Source organism: Pteropus medius, unplaced genomic scaffold (assembly GCF_902729225.1).
Source record: "Pteropus medius unplaced genomic scaffold, Ma_sr-lr_union100, whole genome shotgun sequence".
Lineage (NCBI taxonomy): Eukaryota > Metazoa > Chordata > Mammalia > Chiroptera > Pteropodidae > Pteropus > Pteropus medius.
Window position 1 is genome coordinate 1,600,699 of NW_024349519.1, and position 21,821 is coordinate 1,622,519.

General features: G+C 37.0%; 1 protein-coding gene and 3 non-coding genes across 7 annotated transcripts; all 4 read left to right on the top strand.

Moving 5' to 3' along the window:
* Positions 1-2,470: 2,470 nt before the first annotated feature.
* KANSL2 (KAT8 regulatory NSL complex subunit 2) lies at positions 2,471-19,240 on the top strand. 4 transcript variants are annotated; one of them, XR_005657165.1, is made up of 10 exons: positions 2,471-2,600; positions 3,153-3,411; positions 4,220-4,398; positions 4,894-5,008; positions 8,386-8,549; positions 8,767-8,933; positions 9,815-9,911; positions 13,375-13,628; positions 16,026-17,528; positions 17,648-17,757. XR_005657165.1 is itself a non-coding variant. In XM_039882181.1 (10 exons), the coding sequence occupies exons 2-10, from the start codon at positions 3,161-3,163 to the stop codon at positions 18,603-18,605; spliced, it is 1,377 nt and encodes a 458-aa protein (XP_039738115.1). In that variant the 5' UTR covers positions 2,471-2,600; positions 3,153-3,160; the 3' UTR covers positions 18,606-19,240. The 4 variants fall into 4 exon arrangements, 3 of the variants coding, with proteins under 3 accessions (XP_039738115.1, XP_039738113.1, XP_039738114.1); XM_039882181.1 differs by lacking the exon at positions 16,026-17,528 and adding an exon at positions 18,474-19,240 and having other exon boundaries at positions 13,375-13,526; positions 17,648-17,767; XM_039882179.1 differs by lacking the exon at positions 16,026-17,528 and adding an exon at positions 18,474-19,240 and having other exon boundaries at positions 2,472-2,600; positions 17,648-17,767.
* Positions 10,000-10,135, top strand: LOC120618801 (small nucleolar RNA SNORA2/SNORA34 family). The gene has a single exon (XR_005657302.1). It is a non-coding gene; the product is annotated as a small nucleolar RNA SNORA2/SNORA34 family (small nucleolar RNA).
* LOC120618802 (small nucleolar RNA SNORA2/SNORA34 family) lies at positions 16,685-16,817 on the top strand. The gene has a single exon (XR_005657303.1). It is a non-coding gene; the product is annotated as a small nucleolar RNA SNORA2/SNORA34 family (small nucleolar RNA).
* On the top strand, positions 18,116-18,252 carry LOC120618803 (small nucleolar RNA SNORA2/SNORA34 family). Its single transcript, XR_005657304.1, has one exon. It is a non-coding gene; the product is annotated as a small nucleolar RNA SNORA2/SNORA34 family (small nucleolar RNA).
* Positions 19,241-21,821: the final 2,581 nt, after the last annotated feature.

A 21,821-nucleotide genomic window follows, 5' to 3' on the forward strand; every position in this document is an offset into this window, starting at 1 on the left:
GAAATTTTGTGGAAGTCGCTGACATTTTAGGAATTCTTTTCTGGTTTGAATGGAAGAACAGAAAAGCAGTAAATGAAGAATGTGAGAATAGATGTTACAAAATTATAAATTTAGTGATTTGCCTTTAAGAGTTAATATCAACTTATCCTTGGGAGTAGATGGACTACAAATCAATATAAAGGTTGTGCACAACTGTATCCTCAATTAGAAGGTTTGTTTAGCTGATACAAAGTTGGGCTTCATCTTATGATCAATGCCTAAATCATAAATTCTGTCATCTCTATCATTAAACTTTCTGTAGAAAGTTTGAAGCCCTCCTATGACTTCTGTGGATTCCTTTAGAAGCTTATATTTACTGTAACCTCTAGCTCTGAGGCCTACTTCTGAATTGATATGGATTATGGATTGTCACATGTCCTACTTGTGCTACTTTTCTGCACTGTGGAATCTCAACTTCATTTCACATACACAAAACGAAGAGATAAAAAATCAGTGAAAATAAATTGAATACAGTAAGTCCTAACAACATTGTTGATAGGTTCTTGGAAACTGACTTGAAGCGAAATGACAGATAAGGAAACCAATTTTACTGTAGGCTAATTAATAGAAATAAGGGTTAAGTTCCTATGGCATATTTCTGGTAAAAAAAAAAATCAAACTTATAGGGACCCAAAACACTTGTAATATTAAACATTGAGATACATGTGAGTTATATATACATTTAAGAAAGATTAATAAAGAATGATTTTCTAACCCACCCTGGACAAGACCCTTCCATCGCACTCACTCAGCTTGGGTCAGCTTGGGACAATTTAGACAAACTAATTAACCATGCACATCTTTAGGATGCGGGAGGAAACGAGTCCCAGAGGAAACCACGCAGGCATGGGGAGAATGTGCAAACTCCACACTATGGCCCCAGCCAGAAAGAGATTTTTTTTCCTCAACGTTAAAGCTGTTGAATGAAAGGAAGTTAATAGAGGACCTGCTGTACTAGAGATACACCTTTTCTGAAAAGTAGTTTCAGGTACTCCTCTGTTTCATTTATTCCTTCACTAGAAAATAGTACCTACCCAGTATGATGTGTACTGACTACTGATGGGAGTATGGCAGTAAACAAGCATCCTTCTCTTGAGAACTTACATTGTAGTTGTGGGGTAGACAAGTTAAACAGTAGGTTAGATAATAAGTACTTGGGAGAACGTAAAGCAGAGAAGGAAGGATAGGGACTGTGTGTAAGTGTGCGTGTGCATGCAGGTAAGTAGGGTTGATGGAAATAAGATGGCTCAAAATTACATTTCAGCAGACATGAAAGAGGTGAGCAAGCAAGCCATGGGAATAGTTGGGATAAGATCTTATCAGGATCATTCTAGGAAACAAGTGCAAAGGTCGCAAAGTAGGAACATAGCTGAGGAAGCCAGTGTAGCTAATATGGAAATGAGTGAGGAGGGGAGTAGTAGGGTGTGTGCTTAGAGAGGCAATAAAAGTCTAGATACTGTAGGGCCTACTAAATAAAATTGAAATGGGCACCACTGAAAAAATTTTGGGCAGAGAAGTGACATGATCTAGCTTAGGTTTTAAAATGTTTATTTGGGCTTCTGTGTAGAAAATGGATTGCAGGACTCAAGAGTAAGGAGATTCACAATAATTAAGGTAGGTAAGAGATAAGAGTGGCTTGGACCAGGTTGTAAGAAGGTAATGGGGAGTTACATATCTTGAAGTTAGAGCCAATAGGATCTGCTATAAGGTAGGAAGAAAAAGAAGTCAAGGATGACTCCCAATGTTTGGCCTGCCCAACTGGAAGGATGGAGTTGTCATATACCGAGATGAGAATGTCTACAGAAAGATCAGGAGTTTGGCATTTATCCTCAATACCAAAGCCCCCTACCTCCCATACACGCACACTTCTCTAGGATTAGCGCCCCCTCTCATTCCAAATTTTAAAAAATTATTTTCCTTTAAGAGTTCGTCTTTCTCAGCCTCTATTTACAAACACGCTCAGGTCCACTTTAAACCTATTCACTAGATATAGGTCCATTCTGTTTCTCAGTTATCTTAAAATGGAAAAAATAGCCTCTACATCTTAGGGTTGCTCTGGAAATTAAATCTTTACATATGTAATTTCCCAGAATTTAATACTCAGAAAATGTTGCAGTAAATGAACACAAAAGAAAACTAAGGCCTTATCCTGTATAAACAATAATAATCAAATGTCTGATTTTTTACCGGTTGTGTAGGCTGGTTAGGTAGTAGCAGCATACCACCACAGACAGGGCGCCCAGAAACTGCCTGAGAATCAGCCACGTTGAATTTGGAAATACAACCGCATCCCGCGAACGAAACCTGCAGCCTGCGCTCGCTACGCCTCACTCTCCGCGTGGCGGAATTGCTGAGGAGGAGGTCTCATCTAACCTAGCCTCAGTTTTTCAGAGCCCCGCCCTCCCATGCACGATATGGGTAGCTGGCCTCGGCCAATGGTGGCACAGTGCCTTAGGCGCGGTAGCCAATCAGTGGTTGGCAGCCCGGAAAGGAGCGGGGCCGAGCTAAAAGCAGCTGACGCGGCCAGAGGGCATGCGGCGTGGCGCGGCGGGGCCGCAGAGGTAAGATGGCGTCTGTGTTTGCTCTTCGTCTTTGCAGTTACGCTGCTGCTTCGCCCTTTCTGCTCCCTCAGAGTTGCTACTCTGCCTCGATCAGCATCGGGGTCGCTTTCCTCCCGTAGGCTCCGAGGACCGAGAAGCTCTGGTTCTTGGAGCCTTGGGACAAGATGGCGCTTGCACGCGCAGCCGAGGACGGCTCGGCTCAGCCTTGAGCTCTGAGGCGGGCCGGGACAAAGGCGGTGTGCAGGGCGGCGGAGGCGGGGCGCGGCGGCGTTGCTGCCTCTTCGTGGTACTGGCACTTTGCGCTCAAGCTGCGGCGGTGCGAGCTTTCGAGATTCTTTTAGTGTGGTGGAGGTGGGGGTGGGGGCGGGCATAGGGGGAGAAGTGGAGGTGAGGGAAATTCACTAACATGCCTGGGGAGACCTAGGCCGAGGGGAGTTAGGAAGCGTGACTTCTGTCTGTTGTTTAGAAACTACCCACAGTTGGCCAGGATGTTGTAAAGAAGGAATTTCGGGGAAGGGTAAGGGCGTTTTGATCTTTTGTGTGATTCTGCAGGTTTTGGTATGAACAGGATTCGGATCCACGTCTTGCCGACCAATCGGGGTAGGATCACCCCAGTGCCCAGGTCTCAGGAGCCTCTCTCTTGTTCATTCACTCATCGTCCATGCTCACAACCTCGTCTGGAGGGACAGGAGTTTTGCATTAAGCATATCCTTGAAGACAAGAATGCGCCCTTCAAGCAGTGTAGTTACATATCGACGAAGAATGGGAAAAGATGTCCCAATGCCGCTCCAAAGCCTGAGAAGAAAGATGGGTATATATGTGTAGATATTTTTGTCATTTGTATTCTTAGTTTTAAAGTGAGAGCGGGATGGGGTATGATGTGGCTTGTGGGTAGCTACCGAATTTTCAACTCACGTGCTTGTAAAATTGGAATTAAGAATATATCCTTAGAAAATAAAAAAACGGTGAAAACTGGAAGGAGACCACTTTCAATTGGGCCACTCAGTTCATCTCTTTGGATCTTTTTCTTATCCATAAAATAAAGGAATATTCTAGATTATTCTTAACCCGGGGGTCCATGGCTCTTTAAAGGAATATTCTAGATTATTCTTAACCCAGGGGTCCATGGCTCTGAATCTTTTTAAATAATATGTAAACTGTATATACATATATTCTGGGAACGATTTCATAGCTTTCATTACATAAGCAAAGGTATCCGTGTAGAAGCATAATAGCTAGATAATTCTGCATATACTTTTTTGTTTTAAAATTGTATTCCACATCTTATTACCTACAACGTATTGATATTGAAGTAAAGTGTAGAGATAAAAGTTGGATCTCTGATTTGTTATGAGATGATGTCAGCATTTTTATAATTGGAATGTTTTGTTTGATGGATAGAGTACTAGGTTATGCTACATGCATTTCCCTTTACTAATACCAAATGAGTTGACCTTGAGACAGTTAAATTACTCTGCCTCACTGGCCTTTTTAATTTATAAATGAAGCTAATGGTCATTTTAATTTCCTAAAAATGATCTAAAGATCAGTGAGTATGAAAGTCATTGAACTCTTTCAAGAAAACCTGAGTATAAAATGTTAATATTTTGTCTCTTCAGGGTGTCCTTCTGTGCTGAACATGCCCGTAGGAATGCCCTGGCACTTCATGCTCAAATGAAGAAGACTAGTCCAGGGCCTATGGGTGAAACACTCTTGTGTCAGCTGAGCTCATATGCTAAGACAGAGCTGGGGTCTCAAACTCCAGAAAGTAGTCGCAGTGAAGCCAGCCGAATTCTAGGTAAGGATCTTGTCTCCTAGAAAGAAAAAGGAGGAAGAAGGGTAACAGAACTTATTTTGGTTCAGTGCCTTGCACATATATAACACTTGATAATACAATATTATTATTAATTCATTAGCGATTTGGTGAGATTCCAGCATTGTTATGTTGTTCACCAATTCTTTTCCGATTTAAGTAGTGTGTGCTTAGGTTTATTTTCCTGAGTTTACTTTCTTCATTGCTGTTTATATATTTTTCATCTTTGCTAGGTAAAGTAATTTCAGGTAACAATTTTGAGTAGGACTTTTGTTCTTTTGAGGGCATGTTTAACTTCATTTATGTTGCAAGTAATCTTACTTGGGTTTTATTTTTTTAAGCCGTTTTTATTTGCCAGTATCTTTGTACTGAGTTATTTTAATTTTAAAATTTGGGTTGATGTGTTGAGTAATCCAGTTTTGTGTGGTGGAGTTAAAGAGGTGAGAAGTCTTAATGGCTACTCTCCCTTCCTTGCCTCAGATGAAGACAGCTGGAGTGATGGGGAGCAGGAACCCATTACAGTGGATCAGACATGGAGAGGTGACCCTGACAGTGAAGCTGATAGCATAGACAGTGATCAAGAAGATCCCCTAAAGTAAGTTGTAACTCCACATAAGGCTTTTAAATATTTAATGTAGTTAGTATGTGGAATGTAGTATTGCATACTGTTAATAGATTAATAACCTAGGAGGGTCGAAGATAGCTTAGCTATTTGTGAGCAAAAACAGCTTCTGTGAATAAAAGTGTCATGGTTCATTATCGTCTTGCTTCAAGGCAAGATTTGATTCTTTTTTAGAAGTCTTATAATTTGGGAAAATTGTTGGACATCAAATTCTACACACGAGAAAGAATAAGGGAGAAAACAGGAAATTTCTTGGATGTAGGAGTGGGAGGTGGGTTGAGAAATGCTTAGATCAGTCAGAGTAGGGAACATTGATGTGAGTGAATTCTTGGCTTAAACTTCAGGAATCATAGTATTTGAATAACTACTTTTTTTGTAAAGTTACATTTTATGGTTTTTTGTTTTTTGTTTTTTTGTTTTTTTTTTAAGAAAAATAAAAAAGTGTTCAAGAATTTCCTTTGGTTTCATGCCTAAGAAAGAGAAACTGATTTAGAAACCAGGAAGTGAGTAATCAGCCTAATTATATTTTACTAAGGTTCTGTACTTAACCTGTGATCACCTCAGGAGTTGAAGAAACATAAAAACATTGGCACTCTAGAGTCTCCTATTTCTGTGTCTCATGATTTGGGTTACTTAGCTTTTTTTTTTTCTCTTTCTGACTTAATGTCTCTTAACACTTTCCACTGACAGTGTAGATGGAAGTACTGTAAATAGTGGGAGGGGTAATGAATTTCTAGACTAGACTGTTTTGAACTTAAAGTCTTAGAATAGTGTTTTCTTCATTACCTTGGATTCTGAGGTTTATAAGAAGTCATTGAGGGTTACATTTTCTGAGTAGAATAATTTTATCTATTTGAGTAATCTCTAGTCATCTATTCAGGAAGAACTTGTTTCAAAAGTCTCTTAAGTAGTTTGGGAAGGAATGTTTGTTTTCTAACAAGATTCTCTCATAGTAGTAACTTTATACCAAGCATATTCTTTTTTATTTTTTATTGTGCTTCTAGAAATGACGGACTTGCTGTTTTGAAGAGGTATATGCTTTGGTAGGGTCACACAGAGTGACTGTTCGTTGTGTGGTAAACACTCAGCTTTGAAGGTCCAGAAACTTGATTTTGTCTTTAGTAATCTAGAGTGGATCAGTCTCTAGGGGACACATTCCTGCTAATCTGATTTACAAGAGACTGCTCTGCAAACCAAAATACCTGTTTATACTATAAGTGTAAATGTTAAAAAGATAGGAATTTGATGTCAGTTTCTCCCAAAAGGAACATTCAAAAGAGAAAATAAAGCCCCCCAAATTTAAAATTTTCATCTTCGTGCCAGTGTTTGTTCTTATTAGAGCCACTTCTTGAATCATTAACAGTTTACAGCATATATGTTCACTTGCTTGTTTCAGAAAGGGTACTTTTAGTATTTATGGTAATGTTAGAGATTTTATCCTAACTAGAATTACTGTTGCCATAGTTTTTTTCTGCTTTGTAGGTGTGTATATATGTGATTTCCCAAAAAGTAACCATTTACTTAATTACTTTGTAAAAAGTAATTTTTAAAAGCTTGTTTACAGCATCCAGCGCTGGTGAAGTTTTAGTTTAAGAGTAATTGTTAAATCTTTCTTTCACTTTTTAAAAAGTAAGTTTTGTTATATGACTTCTGCAGGCATCCAGAACTTGTTTTGAGAAAGGTCATTTCAAATTATTGAGTCTTCATTATTACCAAAATAAAGAAATTTGAGAGAATGCCCTTTAATAAGAGACACTGTTGAATGGAGTATAAGGTAATTCCTTCTTTCTTGAAGATGAATTCTAATAATAAAACCTTGACTTATATTTGTGCATGTCACAAAGGGAGTTAGACAACTAGTTGTGACTGTCTAGCACATCTGTTTTTAAATGATCTTGTCACATAAATTAGACTAGATATTCATAGTAGTTGGGATGCTCACCCCACCTCAAATGATTTGTAGTAAATTCTCATTGTAGTGTCTTCCATTTATAAATTCTGCTTCCCAGGCTGTTGATTAAATCCTCTTCTGATAGGGTACAATGAAATTAATTTCATTTTAATAAACCTAATACTTAGGTTATTGCCTCAGTATTTTTAGGGTTGCAGACATAGCTCATTTTCCTGAAGAAATAACCTTGTCACCTTGTTTAGACATTAGATATTTTTAAAACCTTTTCGTATTTTCTGATAGTGTTATGTTTTGTTATTTCTGTAATTTGCTGGTTTTACTCATATTTTGGTTTTTAATTTTTGTTCACATTTATTTCAGAGTATTTTGTAGTTATACTTCTCTTATATACAGGTAGTATTAGCTCCTATTTATATATTATAAGAAAAAAACTGTGGCAGAGGTTACTTGCTTTTAGTCCTAAAGTTAATGATTTTATTTCTCCTGTGTATTTTAGTGGCCTTAACAGCTAATTTTTAAAGAAAGCATAATTTTTGGATTTAAAATTAGTTTGAGTATGTAATTTGTGTGTATTGCCTTTTAAGGGAAATAACTTAGTCAAAATAGAAAAAGTCAGGGTATATAATGTAGCTTGTTCTTGCTGTTTATATAGTGATCACATAAGACAAATGGCACTAAAAATTTTTTAAATTTGCAGTTTATCTTTTTAATTTTGAGTTGACTCAGGCAGGAAACAGTCTCTAGTTAAACTGCCATTTAACTCGTTTGCTTATGTGACCTCAATCACTAGAATAAATTTTTAAAAAGTTCTATTTATAATTGGCAGTAAAAGTTAATAAAGTTGATGTGGATCATTTAGATATTTGGTAATTAGGGTTGACCCAGGGTGTACTGTATTTTGAGACTGTTGTCAAGAAAATGAGCTGAGGACACTGTCTAGCCATTGTGACCAGTGTTTGAGTGCTCATGTAAACTCTAATATGTAGGAATATGTTTTGAAATTAGAAGTTGTAATTGTTTATCTTTTGTACTTTATAATTAAAATATATTAAGATACATGCTACTAAATTGAACACTGAGTTGTCCTGTTAAGTGATTTTTCTGTATTATTAGATGGAATTAGAATGTAGATTAATAAAAAATTTTGTATAGCTTCACTTTTTAAATATAATGCAGATAACTAGGAGAAATAATGAAACGTCTTCCTTGTTATCGTCGGATCATACATTAGTCTCTATTCTTAGAGATTTCCTTTTTTCTTAATAACATAACTTCAGCGATATGTGTGGAAAGATTCCTGTTAATAAGGCCATTGTCTCATCAGTGACTACTTCTTAAATAACAAACTTAAGTCTAATCTCAACTCTTTTCTCTTTTTAAGCTTGGGTTTTATCGTTGTGCTTTCTTATACTTTTCTGACTTCTCTGTTTTATTGCAGACATGCTGGTGTCTACACAGCTGAAGAAGTGGCCCTGATTATGCGTGAGAAACTAATTCGTTTACAGTCTTTGTACATTGATCAGTTTAAACGACTTCAGCATCTGCTCAAAGAGAAGAAGCGACGGTACTTACATAATCGCAAAGTGGAACATGAAGCTCTAGGCAAGTTTGATGCCTGTTCCAACAAGCTAGTGCAGGTTCAACATGTGAACCCACATGTTGGCAGTAGTTAGATTTATCTCTGTCTTTGTACTTGGAGTGGAGGAGAATTTGCTTTTGAAACTACCTGTCTTATGGCCAAAGATTTTTTTGTTAATTTGGAGAAATGTCCTTGATTGATTGCTCCGCAAATAACATCTTGAATGTTGTGACTACCCAGGTAGTAGTCTCCTAACTGGCCCAGAGGGACTTTTGACCAAAGAACGAGACAATTTAAAGCGCCTAAAATGTCTTCGGCGGTATCGTCAGCGCTATGGAGTGGAAGCCTTACTACATAGGCAGCTGAAGGAACGCAGAATGCTGGCTACAGATGGTGCAGCCCAACAGGTAATTTGTGTATATATCTCTAAGGTGTATACATTTACTTTATTTATGAAGTTAGGGTAATTGTCAAAACACTGTTGTACAGTCTTGGCTCTAACATCTGACTTATTGGATGTGGGGTATATTGAAAAGAGCACTTATCCCGAAGTCTGGAGACATGAGTTCTAGTCTTAGTTCCCTTCTGACCAGTTATGTGCTTGCACTAATAATGTGTCTGGGCCTCTGTTCTCATCTGCAAATTGAGGGCATAGATTTCTCAGTTCTTTGGTTCAGAAATTCTTCAGTTTAAAAATAGGGACAGGTTAATAAGCCCAAATTCCTGGGAGTCTTGTTTTAGAAGGTGGGAAAATAGAATGATAGGAGCAATGAATGTTAGAAAGTAAGGTTGATAGAAAGCAGAGTTAAGTGATCATTCTTAAATTTGTTTCTTAAGCTCTTGGTCTCTGCTTCACTAAGAGTAATTCTATTTTTATGTTTTATTTGTTGAGGTTTCACAGATTATAATTTTGAAAATAGTTTTGCTGAAAGATAAAATAATTTGAAAATCATTAGGCTGTATTAAAAGTTTATAATACTGACAGGTGAATTTCAGGTTAAGATTGACTTGGGCATGAGATTTTTAATTTCTTTTTTCTTATATATCATATTGGTGAATAATGTTGAATTTTTTAGCTTTTAAAGCCAGTGTCATTAGTGGCAACATTGTGAAACCCTGCCTTAGAGTTTAGCAGTTTCCAAGAATGAATTGAAAGAAATGGTTTTATTCGAGGCAAAAATACCCAATTTACAGTTGTTAACTAGTCTCAAAGATAATTGATAGGTTCTTTGGGTGATTTTTGTTTGTTTATTTATTTGTTTTGATTTATCTGTTTTCTCCATTTTAGGCCCATACCACTCGTTCCAGTCAGAGGTGTTTGGCCTTTGTGGATGATGTTCGTTGTTCCAATCAGTCTCTCCCAATGACCAGGCATTGCCTTACCCGTATCTTTTTACTCTGTTTAATTTGCTATCTAGATTGAAGGCTAGTGGGAATCTGATGGTTTGCTTAATTGAAGGTCTTTGTTTTCCTTTGGCCCTGAATCAAGGCCAGCAGTTTGCTTAAGCTGTTGGTTTCAAGCAGGAGCCTAAAAAAAGTCTTTCTATGGTCTGTTGGCCGTTTCAGATCTTAGGTAATGTAATGGTCAATTCATTAGAAAGAAACATCTGAGTCATTTGTGATAGATGTGGGTTAATATCTATTTGTAGTCAGTTAATATTGGGATTCCAAAATACAGAGATCCTTGATTTAATTTGTTCTTTAGAATTATGATACCATTTAATCCAGTTATTACAAAAATTACTGTGGGTGTTTCTATCAATAACAGGATTGTTCTAAACTGTGTGAGCTTCCTTTGAATATTATTCTTTCATATGGTCAGGGTCCTAACTTTTATTTTTAAGACTTCATTTAAATTGGAAATGTGTTGTTTCCAAAAATGGGTTGATTTGCCCTCAGTTAATTTGGCTTTGAACCATCATAGCATCTTTTGATCCTGCTATGGGACTGTATTTACTATTGGGCTATAAAACTTTTTGAGCTGTTTATTAAATTGTGAAAAGTATGTCTTTATTATGGACATTGATTAAGTTACTTTTGCTGTAAAAGCATTTGTTAAAAATGATCATTATATTAAAGGCATAAATATTGCTGGATTTCATTTTCATGGCAAGAGATAAAACATTTCGAAAGAATATTTTTTAAAGTATTAATTTATTAATGCAACAAATGTCTGCTAAAGGATTACTGTCCTTAAGATATGAAATGCTTATGCAAAGTAACTAAAAACTAAAAGCAAATGTTAAAAACATAATTAGACAAAGGCTGGCTATGGACAGATTTAAAAGTAGAAGTGGCTGATAGATGAATAGTGCTTATCACTATAAATAAATGAAATAGGAAATAAAAAGTTTTTTAATCATAAATTTGATAATTACATGTATATAATGAGAGTGAATTTCCAAAGTTGGTGACTGTAAGGTGAAATGGGCCCTTCTAAATGCTTCCAGTGATATAAGCTTTTTAGAAAGCAGTTTAACAATATTCATATTCTTTGATATGATAACATCACCTCTGGGAATTTATTTTAAGGAGCTAATCAAATGCAGACCAGTATTTTTACTTAAAATGTCTCCAACTGGAAAGAGCCTTAAATTTTTCAGAGATGGGCAATAGAGAGGAAAATTGATACAACCTAATATGGACTATGTTCTGGCATTAACTAGATTTAACAAAATTTATAAATTACATGGGAAAATATTTGATAGCAACAAAAGTAAGACATGGAAATGTGTAAAGTATGTTAACTTTACATATTTACATATTCCAAGTATGTAAAACATACATGGAACTAAATACTGGGAGAGAATATAATAGAAATGTGATTATTTTTGCATGGTGGGTTATGATTGCCCTTTATTCCTCTGCTTTGTACTTCTCAGGTTTTCTTCATTGAGCTTGAATTACTTTATAAGGCAAAAATACCCAATTTACAGATGTTAAGGAATATTTTAGACTTTCTTACGGTATACTCAAATCATTTATTAGAATATTAATATTTTTAAAAGTAAAGTTGAAAATGAAATGTATTTGAAAAGAGAAGGGAAGTGTTTTTTTCTTTCATGCTCTTTTCCTTTCCGCTTTATAGTTGCCTAAGTCACTTACCCTTCCTTAAGTCCTTATCTCAGAGAAAGATGCGACTGCCATTGGTGACCTGTTAACTCTCTTTACTCTGGTCTAATGGAGACAGCACTGGACTGAAAGTGAAGGACCCAGACTCTAGTTGTAGGTCAACCATTCCCTTCTCTTTTTCTCTGTTCCCATATGAAAAGAAAGCGGGTGGAGAAGGATTGCGGGGGGTTGCTTTGGAGAATATGTGGTATTAAATAAGACTTGTGAAAGTCTTTCAAAAAGATTTGGTTAAAACATTTATTTTAATGGATTAAATTTTAAATATTAACAATGTAAAGAAGATTGGGCTTCTTAAGCACATAGAGACTGCAAATCTGTTCCCATTAGATTCCTGTTCATTTGATTGTTCATTTTCATTCAATAAATATTTACTTTGTACTATTTACTGTTCCTTTTTTAGTTTTCAGCTGGGGGCCATTTTATTCCCCATTTGGCAATGTGTGGAGACATTTTTGCTTGTCATAACTTAGTTGGGGGTGCTACTGACATCTAGTGGGTAGAGGCCAGGAATGCCGCTAAACATCCTGCAGTGCACAGGACAGCCAGTGTCATTAGTGGCAACATTGTGAAACCCTGCCTTAGAGTTTAGCAGTTTCCAAGAATGAATTGAAAGAAATGGTTTTATTCGAGAATTTTTATTTGGTTTAAAAATTACAATGTACATTAGACTTTTTAGGTTTTAAAAATGACCTTGAAATTTTGAGAATAAAAATTACTTGTAATTTCATAATCCTGGATACAATCAGTTCATAGAAAATTGTGCTTTCTTATTTAGAAATAAGCCCAAATTTGAAGTAATAGGAAAATAACCATGTAGTTAGGATCTCAAGAAATGGTAATACTTAAGTAAAATATATTTTGTAGAGTAACTTGAACTGGAATGTTGTTGTTTTATCTAATCGTGATTTCAATTTTGATTCATCTTACAGAGCTTCTTTGCCAACTTGGAAATAATAGCCCTTTTCTGCTTCTAGCCTTAACAAAAGTCGTTAGGGCTCTTGGAGCGTTCCTGGAGTACTTTCTTTCCATGGGTCCTCATAAGCAAAATTATCTTCTTCCCTTTCTCTTTGGCATCACAGCAGGACTCCCCTACACTAACACCCCTGGTCCTCCACTTTACCTCCCCAATCCCCCCTCCCCCAAAATATAATAGCTGCTAATTACTATTACTAGAGCTTCCATTTTCCCTAGTTCCCTGCTGCTTTAAACAGATTTATCATGTAAGCGTTTTGGAAACAGGGTTGGAAAAGTTTTTGCAAACTTTGCCAGTCTGCTTAATAGAGCAGGTACAACATTGTTGTCTCTTGACTCTTGGAAAGGGTTGGTGGAGACCTCTGCCAGCTATTTGCATTTGCCATGACATGTTTCTGAACAGGTGTAGATTCCTACACCTGTTGCTGTTTGCTTAGCACTGCCTTTTCACATATTTTGTATTTTCCCCGTGAGGGAGAACAAAGTTAGTGTTTCTAGTTCAGATGGCTAAGATCTTGAAATGGAGGTTGAGGATGTTTTAAATTACTGATAGCTAGAATTAGATGCTAGTAAATGCCACTTAATTTTGAGAAGTAACTTTTAAAGATTGCTAACTGCATTTGGTTCTGTATCAAATGTAACCACAATTGTGTAGTCCAGACCTTGAGTTTTATATGGCAGACACCGCCTATGTTTTATATCTACCATAGATCCATTTTATTTCCCTTGACCATTTTTCTACAGATATTTGTCAGGACACGAATCAGGTTCTCTTCAAATGCTGCCGGGGGTCTGAAGAGATACCCTGCAACAAACCAGTTCCTGTAAACCTCTCTGAAGATCCCTGCTGCCTACTGCATTTCCAATTGCCTCCTCAGATGTATAAGCCCGAGCAGGTACTGTCTGTGCCAGACGATCTGGAAGCCGGCCCCATGGATCTGTACTTGAGTGCTGCTGAGCTTCAGCCCACTGAGAGTTTACCTCTGGAGTTCAGTGATGTAAGTTAGAGAAGCTCTGCTCTGGTTGGCCTTTGAGGCGAGGCCTTATTTATTAATGGTGAGAATAGGTTAGTCTTTTGTGGTCAGGATAGTTGATAAAGTTTTTGAAATGATATGTGTATGGCTGTATTTGTATGTTAGCATATTCATTGGCAGAAGCATATTAGCATATTAAATTGGCAGAAGTTTTTCTGAGAGAATGATAAGGGAAATTATAAACTAAAAGAAGTTGGAAAGTCAAGTTATGGTTAGATTTGGTGTAGCCAGGAAATTTGGTACCCATCCACAAGGTGAGTGATTCACTAGAATCTTAATACAAACCAGTTCTGATATCTACTCTTGACAGTGTAAACTTGATTTTCAGCTCTGTAGTAGGGTTTTCATTTTCAGATTAATGTGTCTGCCAGGAAATGACTCTGAACTTAATCTCATGTTACTGGTTTTCAGTTTTGGTATGTTATTACATACTCTGTTGTGAATGAACTGGAACAACAGTGATCTCCTTGAGTATTTTTTTTTTATAGCCTTCTAAGTATGTTTACTACCCTACCTCCTTTAGCTTATTCCTCGATTGGTCTCAGCCTATAAACCTAGCTTACATTTTATTTGTTTCTCTAATTAGCACTTACTACTATTTGACTTTAGGGATCAGTTGACATTCCGTCTCTTTCTTGGCACTTTGCTTAATCTTTAGCCTTCTGGATAAAGGTCTTCATTATTTATTCTGATGATAAATCTTCTGAATTTCATAATAAATTATTTTGTGTAAAACCACGACATGTTTAAGGTGACAAATCTAAGTGGAAAATTCAATATAGGTTGCAAGATTTTTGCTAAGGGTACAAGCAATATTTGGGTAGCCTGGAGGAGGGTATTGCTCACTAAAAAAGATATACCAAGGTAGGGTAGTATCTGAAAAATAAAAAGTGGCATTAAGAAAAAACCAATTGCAGTTTTTCCCATAATTTCTCCTCCCTTTTTGGGGGTTGTATACTGTCTATAGGTATATTAAACTTCTGATTTATATTACTTTATAATAAAATTATAATTTTTGTCGTAATCCTGATTATAATTGCTCTTTAAAAAGTTTTTTTCACACAGATTCATAGAATATAAACTAGAAAGGGACCTTGGAGATGATATATTCCAGTATCTCTCAAACTTTTCCAATGAGATTATATTGTAGTAAATGAATAGATAGCCCTAGATCGATAAGGACAGATTTTTTTTTACTACATTTTACATATGAAGAAAACCAAGGTGCTTTTTTTTTTTTTTTTAACGTAGTAATACAAGGAGCTTTATAGGGTCTAAAAAATAACCTAATAATCACTATATCATCAAGTTCTTTTCAAATATTAATGCGTTTATGTAGAAACTAGCACGTTGTATATAGATGTACTAGGTTATTAATGTTTGTTATCTGTTAATTTCTAGAGTCATTTTCTGTTTTTACCAGTTCGCTTTTCCCCCATTCATCTGTTTTTACCGTGTTGATTTTAAATGATGTTTTCTTTCTCAAACCTTTGATAATCTAGGTTTAAGAAAACATAACTTTCAGTATGTTTGAAGATTATATTCTTTACTCTTTGGAGAATATTTACACAAAATATTAAAGATTGTAAGATGTGACCATAGGCAAAACTTACATTTAAGGAATCTTAAATTTTAAAAATATTTAAAAATATGTCATCAAATTTGTTAATGCATATATGTGGCATGGATTTCTTAAAGAATATGAGAAGTAACTTTATTTTTGAGAATCTGAGAAGTTTTGACCCTTACCTTTGTTAGAAGTCAAAGTGATAAACAATCATCTCTTTATAATTGGTCATCTAATATGTTCATATTAATGTTCTTTTGATAAACTACATTGGTCATTAAAAAGTATAGTTTTATTCTTAACCTTTGGAGGTAAAAATTGTTCAGAAAATATTGAAACAAAATTCAGTTGTAGAAAAGAATTTTTGTTCTCCCATAAATTCTGGATATATTTATTAGTATACAGTTTTTTGGGAAAAAATAATTTCTTAATTATATGAATTTCACCAGGCAATCTTTTTACCTATATTTTGCCTTATATATCATTTCTATAACTTGGTAACAACTTTGGTAACTACTTATGAGAGGGCCATGTATTGGATATTAACATGGTTAAAAATTCAGCCTTTTATTCAAGATAATACACTTGCCTGTTTTCTGTGCTTTGATCCAAGGATGTTTGGCAAGTAACAACCTAATACCTTTATCCTGTTACTTTGAGCTTGCTCTTTTTATGTGTGTTGGTTTTTGAGATCAGAACAAAAATGAATTCTCAGTGTCTTGATGCTTGCGTCTCTAAACATTCCTGTTAATGGTAGGCATTTCTGCTGATTGTTTTTTCCTTTCTTATTTTAGGTATCTTTCCTCAATTTTAATTCTTATAACAGACAACACTGAACATGTGAGAAAAGCCTTTTCAGGATATATTTTCCTTTGAAAAGATTTCCATACCATTGTCATCTTGAGACTTGGAAAACTTTTGCCTCATCACTTAAATGGGTTCTTCTAAATTCCAAGTTAATTATTTATATGATAATATAATAATTGTCCATATTAAAAAAATTGGAGAAAATAGTTCACTCTCTTAACGATGTGAGAACACTATAGTGGCTGGATGTTATAGAAGTTTCTAATAAATCCAGAATGAATGTTAGGTAGCTGACTATCCTTTTCTTTCTGCTTCTGCTTAAATTGAGCATCTTTAAGGCCAGTACATTCTTGATGTATATTCTTCACCTTAATTATTGTAAAGGTGTGATTCTCATTTCTGATGATTAGCACACCAAAGAAAGGGAAAGGATTTCAAACTCTTAGAGTTATTTAAAAGAATAAAACTAAGTAAGCTTCTCATGAAGCTAGATTACTGGAAACACAGCCTCTGTAAAGCGGATTGGGTATTAGGGGAGTACAAACTCTTGGTTAATTTTCACTCTTAGATAGGAGAGGTTAGCTATAGACTCTTAGAAAGTGGTGACATGAAAGTCAGTTTGACACATCGAAGCTTTGCAATGCTTTAGGCCCTGAATCAAGACCAGTGGTTTGTTGTAGCCATTGGTTTCAAACAGGAGCCAAGAGCAATGTCATTCTATGGTCTTTGGCCATTCAGGACCACAGTGGGAATGGCCAATTCAATTGGAAGAAACAGTCTATAGAATATAATGTTTCTTTTTTACAGATCACTTGGACTATGTTAGGTTTAAGAATCAGGCACTTACTCTGTGGGGATAGGGACTTAACCAAAATAGTATTTCATAGCCATTAGGAGGGATTTTGAGTTTTTTGTCCTTCCTCATTTCTCTCCTCTTTCTTTTTCCCTTTCTTGCTCCCTGCCTTGCTTGTGGTTGTTAGAACATTAATCAAGCAATCTCACATTATCCAGTCTTTTAAGACAGTATTTCATTTTAATTTGCAGTTACGCTGATAGTCCATGTTAGAGTCACCACTGGTGAACTTAGATGTTGACTACAGTTAGTCTTGGAATATGCTTTTTAAAAAAATAAATACTTATTGTAAAATATTTAGCATAAAATTTACTATTTTACCCATATTTAAGTGCACAATTCAATAGTGTTAAGTACATTGACATATTGTGCCACCATAATCACTGTCCATTTCTAGAACTTTTCCATCAGCCCGGAGACTTTGTACCCATTAAACTATAACTCCCACTTCCCCTCTCTCCCCAGGCCCTGGTATCTACTGTTCTGCTTTCTCTGAAATTTCCTACTTAAAAAATATGCTCTATAAAGCTACTATAGTGGTCTGTGTTTTATTCTTGGCAGCAAGAAAAAAAATCTTAGTGCTTTTGGATCTTGTCCCATTTGTTGGACAATATGGGAAAGTCTTTTTTGATTCATGGTAGGTAAGGGGTGAGGGAAGTATGGGAGAATTGTTTTGAGTTTTGCTGAAAAGTATGCCAGCTTTAGCTAATTGATTCCTTTGGTATTGCTGATAGGCTTTTCTCTTTCTTTTCCTAGGACTTGGATGTTGTGGGTGACGGTACACAGTGCCCTCCTTCACCCTTGCTTTTTGATCCTTCACTAAACCTTGAAGATCATTCAATCAAAGACATTGCTGAAGGCCCAGTGGATATTTTGGCAAGTGAAGAACAACCCCAGCCAGCCTTTCCTCGTATAGTGACCCAACCAAGCAGAGGGTTCCTTGCTGGCATGTACTCCTAGGGAGTGGGCTTGTCATCGCACATAGACAGTAAAAGTTCCCCAGATGGTAGTTCTTCAGATGGGCCCTTAGAACACCTAATGGCTCTAGGTTCTCAAGTCTCAGAGAGCAGGACACAAATTTAGTTAACTAGAAAAGGTTGAGACAAAGAATCTAGGTAAAATATTTCTTTTAAGGGAGAGTTCAGCACTGGAATTGCTGCTATTATAGAGGAAGGATAAGTAATGTGATTTGGCTTCTTTCTTTGAGATTTGGATGAGATACCTACGGCCCTGACTGAAAACCAGCAGTTATACTGTAGCTGTTGGTTTCAAGCAGAGGCCCAAAGGACCATCTTCCTGTGATCTGTTGATTTTTCTGGAACCTCAGCAGAGAATGGCTATTTCATTTGGAAGAAACAACCCACAGCTCTCTCTCATTGGGAGAGCCTCAGGAATGCTGCAAATAATGACTTAGGATTTCAGGGGTCAGGGATAGTTAAGTATGGGGAAGAGTAACTGCCCAAAATTATTTTATTTCTGTTGTCTTTTTCTTGTTGCTATGATAAATGGATCATTTCTAAGTCAGATTTTTATTCAGACCACAACAAATGAATTTGTAACCAAAATGACTCTCTTTTATCAGGGCCAGATGCAGATGACCGGAGATGGGCGCAGATTGCAGGGATCTCGAAGTTCTGAGAAAGCCTCTGCACCATTGCCTCAAAGTGGAATAGCTACTGCAAATGGGAAGCCAGAACCCACTTCCATCAGTTGATAGTTTGTTTTGGGAACCATTTGACTTTGGAGGATTTGAATTTCCCATTCTTTAAACAAGTATTTCTGACCATCTCTTATTAAAGGACAACCCAGACTGCTTTGTTTTTCTTCTGGGTTATTGAGTGCTGTAATCAAACATAAACCAAATTGTTGGAGAAGGGACCAATTGTGTCTAAAAGTTGTGGATGTCTTCCCACTTGGGCAAGGAAGAGAGAAAGGTGAATCTGCTGCTGGGATTGAGCAAAGATTTGGCAATCTGTGCCTAAGAGGGGGGAGAGACATCTTTGTAAGAAGATTTCCCAAGACTTGGAACAAATCCACATAGGCGTTTTGGTGGAAGCTGTGTACCCTTGGAATATTGATGTACCTGCTTTCTGGTTATCACTATTTAACAGGCTCCATTTTAGCCTTTCCTCACCTCTCACCTAATTGGGTAATCTGAACCTCCTTCCCCCTTGAACTCTGAACTATAAACTCAGAAAACAGCCCAAAGGACCGGGCCCTCCTTAACCATCTATCTTGCCTCTAACTTTTGTAAATTTCTGTAGTGACTGTCTTATGTAAGATACCATAAAAAGTACTGTATATAGTTTCTATTAAATGTTAAAATGTTATGAAAATATGAAACAATCACTTGAATGCACGTTTTGTTTGTATTTGGGAGGGTATGTGTGTGTGGTGGGGCTGTCCTTAGGGAGCTGTGTCAATGGAAAGGGCTAAATGGGAAAGATATCCTTCCATTCCAAGAAGTAAATACATTTTCAGTAAATGACTTTGGTTTTGGTTTGCAGGATAATATAAGAACCTGTAAGAAGTAAATGGAAAGGGATCCGACTTCCTTATTAAAGCCTACCAGTTCCAAATACCTTCCTTTTTGCCCTCTTCTGTGCCCCCTATTTCCACTCTTTTCTATTTCATAATGCCTGATTATCATTTAAAATTCTCTAGGGCTAGCAGTCTATATATAACTCCCAGAGAAGTTGGGCCTGATGCTGAATCACAAAGGTAGGCATAAATTGTCTAAAATCATTTTGATGATGAAGGATTAAAATAGAAGTTCAATTAGGGTTAAGTTACCTCTGCCCAAAGTCTATTTTTATAATACTTTAAGAAAAGCCAAAAGATTGCTTTCTATAAGAAATGAATTGAGAAACAAGAGTTTAGTTACACCGTCACCTTGGCTTTAGTTTAAATATCTGTATTCAGAGAATGGTTGAAAGTAACTCAGGAGGCCGGCCCATCAGATGAATTCCTGAGATCATGTTTAATGAGTCTTACGGTACACTGTTTTTCAGTTTGTGGTTTCCACTGCTTTCTTACCTGGTAATTTTTACACTTTATACACAAGACAAACATTACTTCTTATGCAGCTATGGACAAGAACATATCTGCTCCTGTGACAGGTCTAGAAATTAGAATATCCTCTTTCTTAAAAAGCGATATGCAAACCACTTGTATCCACCCATTAGTCAAGGTGATTGTTTTGTAAATTAACAGGCCCATAAGCACTTTCTGGGATTGGGGGCAGGAAGTGGTGGCCAGGGAATCTGCGTTCTTAGCACCCTAGAAATTTGATGGCCACTTGTTTGCAAACCTAGCAGCAATGGTGAGTTTTGAGAAGGTCACATATACAGTGGCCACTCTTAAGATTCTGGCTTCTAATAGGGAAAACATGATTTGGTAGGAAGATCCTCAAGCTATACCATATCTGAGAAAGTATGTTGGCTGTTAGAAGAGATGGCCTAGTACCCCTTCTGGGTTCAGTTGTAGTAGCAGCCTGAGAGAAGTGTGGCCTTGTGACATCTTGTAGATCTAAAGGTGAGAGAGCTGGAGGCTGTTAACTGTAGTAGGTTCTCTTGAAAGGACCTTTGGGTAGCATACTCCAATGGCCTCTACAGTTCACCTCTTGTGCCAGATCAATTCTTGATGCACGTTCACAATTCCTGAGGAGCATAGGTTAGAGGATTGTTAACACCTCCCATGGCTGTAATTTGTCTTGGGGCTGCAACTTGTCACTTCCCTCCACCAAACGTTCTAAATTCCTTTCATCCTTGGTTATCACATTGGTAAGTCTTGGTAGCTTACCTGGTGGTGTGAGCTTTTATTCCTGAGGACTGTTGATAATCATACCCTTCTCAGGCCAGTTGCTGCACGTATCCAGTTAGGCAAGGGAGTACCAAGCTACACCTGTGATAGAATAATCTCCCAAGATGTCCATCTCCTAATCCCTGGGTCCTGTGAAAATGTTACTTTGGCCAAAGGGACTGTATAGATGTGGTTAAGATTAAGGGCTTTGGATGGGGAAAGTGTCTTGGATTATTCTGATGGGCCCAATCTAATTACAAGTCCTTAAAAGCAGAGAACCTTTTCCAGCTGACAGTATGAGAAGGATTTGATGGTAGTTTTGAGATGTGGGGGAACTAGGTACAGAGACCAGGGAGGGATCTCTAGTTGTTAAATATGGCCCCCAGCTAACAGCCTGCAAAGAATCAGACTTCAGTCCTATACTGCAGGAGACTGAATTTAGCCAACACCTGAATAAGGAGGAAGCAGACTATCCTAGAGCTTACAGAAAAGACCTGCCCATACCTTGATTTTAGCCTGAGGCCTGTTCTGGGCTTCTAACATGGAAATGTAATACATTTTATGTTTTTCAAAGCCACTAAAATTGTGGAAATTGGTTATGGCAGAAACAGAAAACCAATATAGCACCCAAGTTGATGACCTGTTTTTCCTAGTACTATTGTATGAAAGAATCCCTACTTGCTCCCACTGATCAATTACCTGCAAAAACAGGCTCCTTTCCTGCTAGTTCCTGGACACAGTTAAAAGTGGCCTGGTGGCAGCTCTAGCTTATAGTTCAGCTGGATCCTCGCTATGTCTCCTGGCAAGAGTGCACTGCTGCACTTCCTCCGCCTCCCCCCCCCAGCCCCACACACACTTTGCGACCAGGACCTTGCAGAGCCAAAAGCTGGATGGGAATACCCTGGTGGGTCACTGGGTGTGTTAAATAGGGCTGTTCTGCTTCCATCTCTTGGTCCTGAACCTGTTTATTCCTCTCAAGAGAATGTAGCACTTTATAAAGATCTCTGATTTAGTGCATGTATTGTACCCTGAAGGATGGCACCCCTCCTTGCAAAGTATTTTCTCTAGGCTGGTGTTTCAACTGTACCTTCAATGGGTCTCTGAGGCTAGCTACTTCTGGTTGGAGCAG